Genomic DNA, 5000 nt, shown 5'->3' on the forward strand with positions numbered 1-5000 from the left:
TCTATTTTTTACCTTTTTTTGACGACTTGAAGTGGCATCCTCAGCTAGAAGTGCCCTGTACTCACAGTAAACCTGAAGATGACAAAATTTAGTGTAACCTTTCATTTATTTTGGTATGAGTGTGATGTGGTGTGGTAGGAAAAACACGTACTGCTTGTCATCTTCACAAAGCAATAGTACAACAACACTGGATAACAGGATTAAAACACAGACCCACATACCTCTACTGGGATATTATTGAACTTTGTGATAAAAGCGTGTTTGATCCAATCCACAAAGTACTCAGAGGACAATACAGCAAAAAGATAAGGGCAGATAACATATAGATGATCTACAAAGACAAATATCGTCTTCATTTATCATCATCTTTAATTAAAAGGTGCCACTTGGTGTTCTGTCAAAGGCCTTTTTCCCACCTTTACTTACCAAGATTCCAGTTGAATTCTGTTAAATTCCTCAGAGCAACAATTGATATCAAAATAATATAGTGAAATCTTTCTCTAATATCTACAACCAGAAAAAAAGGAAATCAAATTGGGATCAAATGGAGGCAGTGTGGCCCAGTGGTTAGGGCGCTTGCCTTGAGATCCGGAGATCCCGGGTTCAAGACCCGCTCTAATCCCTCGTTGAATTTGTTCCTGGTAGTCCCTGGTTCAACTTCCCAGCTGCACTTGTAAATAGCCGACTGGTATGCCTCCGGCCAGTTGGGATTCTTAACAGTTGTAGTTGTTGTGTTCTGTTGTTTCGTTGATTGTGTTTCATTGGCCCTGAAAAGCCCCTATGGGGAGCGGTCAATTAAGTATGTATTGTATTGTATTGTATTGTATCAAAGCTCTGTCTACTTGTAAAAAAATAAATAAATAAATAAAATAAAAATTAATAAGAGTTCTGTACATACCACTACAAGACATTTGGAATAAGTTATTTCTCTCAAATTTCTTGAAAACGCTCCCTTTTAGTTCCACAAACTACAACAGGAGAGCAATAATGGTAAACGTTATAGTTTATTTTCATTGCTCTGTGAGTATAATTTTATGACAAACCACACTGCACTTAAGAATACTTCAGGCTTATCTCACCTGGTTGGAAACCATGATGACTAGTAATGACTTGTTATGAGAGTTTACTGCAACATTGAGACAGATGGCCTGAAATAATACTAGCACAGAATGAAGAACTGAGAGGGTTAAGGAACTAATACACTACAACAACACACAGATGATTAAATTTGCAGGATATTGGCTTCTCTGGAAAAAAATTCACTTATGGCCAGAATTGCAGCTAATTAGATGCCATGCCCAATTTTGACATCCAACACAAAGTGTTTCCTTTAAATTATTGCTAAGCATTTGCTACCTGTTTCTAGCAATAGAGCGACTTTCATATGACCTTGAAAAATTAACATAAAAACTAAACACATTAAAACAAAAATGCAAAACATTCAGTTGCCTTATCAAACAAAAACAAACGACTTCCAATTTTTATTGGCTTAGTGCAAACAACGTCATCTCTCTTTGGAGCTTTCTGGAAAGTTTCACTTTGACGTCATTTGAAATGCAGAAATGTGATTGGCCAATCGAAATGTTTACTGCCTGCATTAGGAGTTTCCTTGGAGGGAATAAGGAGAAGCCTTGTTTTAGTCTTCTCAAACACATTGGTCTGTGTAACAAATATTGCGAATACTTTTTCAATGTCATATGAAAGTTGCTCTAAGGGTTAGTGTTATTTTTTGGTGAGGGTAAATGCAGCCTTTTATCTTCAATCAACCTCTTTACCTTGCACATGTATGTCTTGTTTTCCCATTTCAGACCACGTGATGTTTTCAAGGGAATTCTGTTGTTTTTTCATACATGTAAGTTATTTGTGCATAAGATGACATTTGACAGAAACTGATATCTTGTCACAAATTGCACAAATTATTTTTCACTGGAAGCATTGCAAAAATCTTTATAGATCTATGGAAGATCCTCATAGGTCAATGCAAGTACATGTACATGTGTAGTTCTAGACTTAAAAAAGACCTTCAACTGGCATTATTAATAAAATTACTATTCTTATGATATTTTGTTGAAAAAAAAGAAAACAATGCAATTGAGCAACTCTTCTCTCTTATTTTCTTTCCTTAAAGTTCCAGTGTGCTACCATGTTGAGTTTCATGACACGTTATGCTAGTCTAGCCTCGACATGTATTTTTACAAGAACCACTATGAGATCCTTGCAAAACGTTAAATTTTATGGATCTCTCCAAGTAACGGTAATTATTGAAACTGAAGACCTTTGAATATCTTTCAAAGAGGGTCTATTTCAACATCTTAAGGGTAAAAATATTATTTTATTTTGTCATATTTCCTTTCTTATATTTCCAATGTGTTGCTATTTTTGATTTGGTAAGATGCTAGAGTTGCCTCTGCTGTTTCCCGCAAAGGAATAATGTCTGTCCAAATAGACTTCCCAAACTATACTGCGGCAACCGTAACATCACCCTGCCAGCAGAGCCTTTCTTAACTCGAAAAGAAAAAAAGTACTCTGCAGAAATTGTGTTAAGTCTTTATTGAGTATGCTCAAGCCATTGCTTGGATACAGTTTAAAACCCAGGCCAAGTCTCAATCGCACCCCTAGACGCCATATTGATTTTTGTACTGAAGGCTAGATTTTGACCTTTGCCTTGTCAAAAATACGATGTGCCCACTGCTAACCGGTTGACCGGAGTGATTAGCCCAGAAACTTGGAATGTGACAACTTAAAAGACTTGATACGATTCCTTCAGAGCCTCTCTTGCTTGCCCTCTGGCGAGTTTTAGAGAGGCTCTGCTCAAAGGGTACCATAACAGGACATATAAAATTCCAAATGAGGGCCCCTAAAATATTTGAAAAACTGAATTAAAATGCAACCCAGCGTTCCAATGATCAGATGTAATTTGTTGCAAGAGTCAAGGTTCTCATTTGAGCCACTTAAAATTGTTGTTAATTTTTCTTTTATCAGGGCCCTGGAACTGTATTCATGATACTTTGACAGTAAACACAAAACTGTATTGAGTGTGCATGACTTCTTAATCAATGTTAATGTAAGCTTGGAAGAAAATAGCATTTTGGCATTGGCAACAACTTTTGAAGGATACACACATAAACCACAGCCATTACAAAATGAGGAATAATTCCAATGTGTTCTCTTCTTCGATCCTTTGGTTCAGTTGCTGTCCAAAACAGAGCATCTAAGATGTCTTGGCCAAAAGAGGAACATAACCTGTCAGCTATCTGTCACAGAGCAGAAAAGAAACGTTGTCATGATTGCAGCTGGGGTCAATATGCCACTTTCAAAAACACCACAATATTCTTTGTTTGTCCTCCAAAAGTTTACATACATGTAAGCATTGTTTTTATTTTCTCTTGGGACCATTGTTGAAACTGAAAACAAATTGATGCTTATGCAAAATTTTGGAGGGCAAACAAAGAGTATCATTATAAATTATGGTATTTTTTAAAGTGGCATATAGAAGGACTGACTGAGTGCTTTCAATAAGTACTGACAGCTGGCAAAAAGCATGACAGCCACTTCACTCAAAGAAGATGGCTCCTTTTTTGATGAATTGAAAAAATCAAAGATTAAAACTAATTTGGACAATGACAACATGAAGTTGTCTTTAGAAACATGATCATCAATTTTGAATTTGAAATGTGGCATTTGGGAGCATTCTTTTCAATTGAAAGTGTTATGTCCACAGACACCCCCCTAGAGAAAGAAGTTGTCACAATGGCGGATCTAGGAATAAATTATTTTAAGCGGGGTGAATTGAAAGAATCAAAGTATGTACTCTGACAAAAGTCCAGATAGTTTAGGCTGCCATATTGACTTTTTTTATGTCCTGCATTATTAAAAACACTCACGTCAGGTAAACAGTATCTGTTCCAGCAAAAATAAAAATACAATATGATTAGAGTCAGATAAATAGAGAAAAAGGGAGCTAAAATGGGGGGTGGCTAGCTACCCTATTACCCCCCCCCCCTCCCCCTCTAGATCCACCCCTGTGTCAGGGCCCTCTTTGCTACTGTCAGTTACTCAACTCAAACCAGATGCCAACTTCACATTTTATTGCAACCCCTGGAAGGACAATAAAATTAATAAAAGGTGTAAAAAAAGTCCTGAGAAGTCAAGTGGAGCAAAATGGAGGAGATTGAGAAAAGGGAAAAGAAGAGAAAATGAGAAAACAGAATCTGACCGATCAGAAGAGTTCAATATCTCAAAACATTAAATTCAATGTACAGGGCATAAATTATACTGTCATCTGTAATTAATTAATTCTCTATATTGTTCATTTTATGCCTTCTCCATTTAATCTCCTTTGTCGTTAGCCTTGTTCATAAAATTTATAACTAGAATAAAACACTGGAAATAAAAAATTATTAATAAGAAAGAATAACAAAATGAGAGAAAAGAAGGAAGACAAAGGGGTGCAAATAAAAGAGAAGGCAAGGCAAGGGAGGAAATAAGAAGTGAAGAAACGAGAAACCTGAAGAGGGAAAAAAAACCAGGTGTATGGCTTTAACGCATTTTAAATGGTGGATTACCATGAACACATAAACTTACAAAGGAGGAACTTAATGTACTTTATAATTAACAATGATTCTACGAGGGCGCGCTGGATATGAAATGATACATATAACCAACGAGGCGCGTAGCGCCGAGTTTATATTGATCTTTTCATATCCAGCAAGCCCGAGTAGAATAATAATTGTTTTATTAAAAACCCCAACATCACAACTCTTTTATGTTGAAATTATTTGGCCATTTTTTCTCGGAGCTGCAAAACTGTGTATTTGCTGCTGTGTTCATTGACCATATTTGGTAGTGCAGGTATATGAGCTAATAACCTGTGTCCGGCGAGCCAATGAAAATGCTGGAAATGTGATATCCGTAGTTCAGTTTTAATAATGTTCAATATTTAGCTTCAGTTCACTGAAGTACTACAAATTATGTTTTTCACACTGCTGTGGTTTCATGTG

At 36.3% G+C, this 5000-nt stretch overlaps 1 protein-coding gene across 1 annotated transcript in view; it reads right to left on the reverse strand.

The window, feature by feature from the left end:
- Positions 1–9: 9 nt before the first annotated feature.
- LOC138004982 (transmembrane anterior posterior transformation protein 1 homolog) overlaps positions 10–5000 on the reverse strand; it is a gene marked incomplete at its 3' end in the record, with an annotated part of 11568 nt that continues 6577 nt past the window's right edge. Inside the window, exons 6-11 of the mRNA XM_068851277.1 lie at positions 3119–3254; positions 1080–1177; positions 899–968; positions 427–507; positions 222–331; positions 10–72 (exon numbers count right to left, since the gene is read on the reverse strand). Of these exons, the coding sequence (XP_068707378.1) occupies positions 10–72; positions 222–331; positions 427–507; positions 899–968; positions 1080–1177; positions 3119–3254 (558 nt within the window). The remainder of the gene's footprint in view (positions 73–221; positions 332–426; positions 508–898; positions 969–1079; positions 1178–3118; positions 3255–5000) is intronic.

This window comes from Montipora foliosa, chromosome 6, assembly GCF_036669935.1.
Source record: "Montipora foliosa isolate CH-2021 chromosome 6, ASM3666993v2, whole genome shotgun sequence".
NCBI classification, from domain to species: domain Eukaryota; kingdom Metazoa; phylum Cnidaria; class Anthozoa; order Scleractinia; family Acroporidae; genus Montipora; species Montipora foliosa.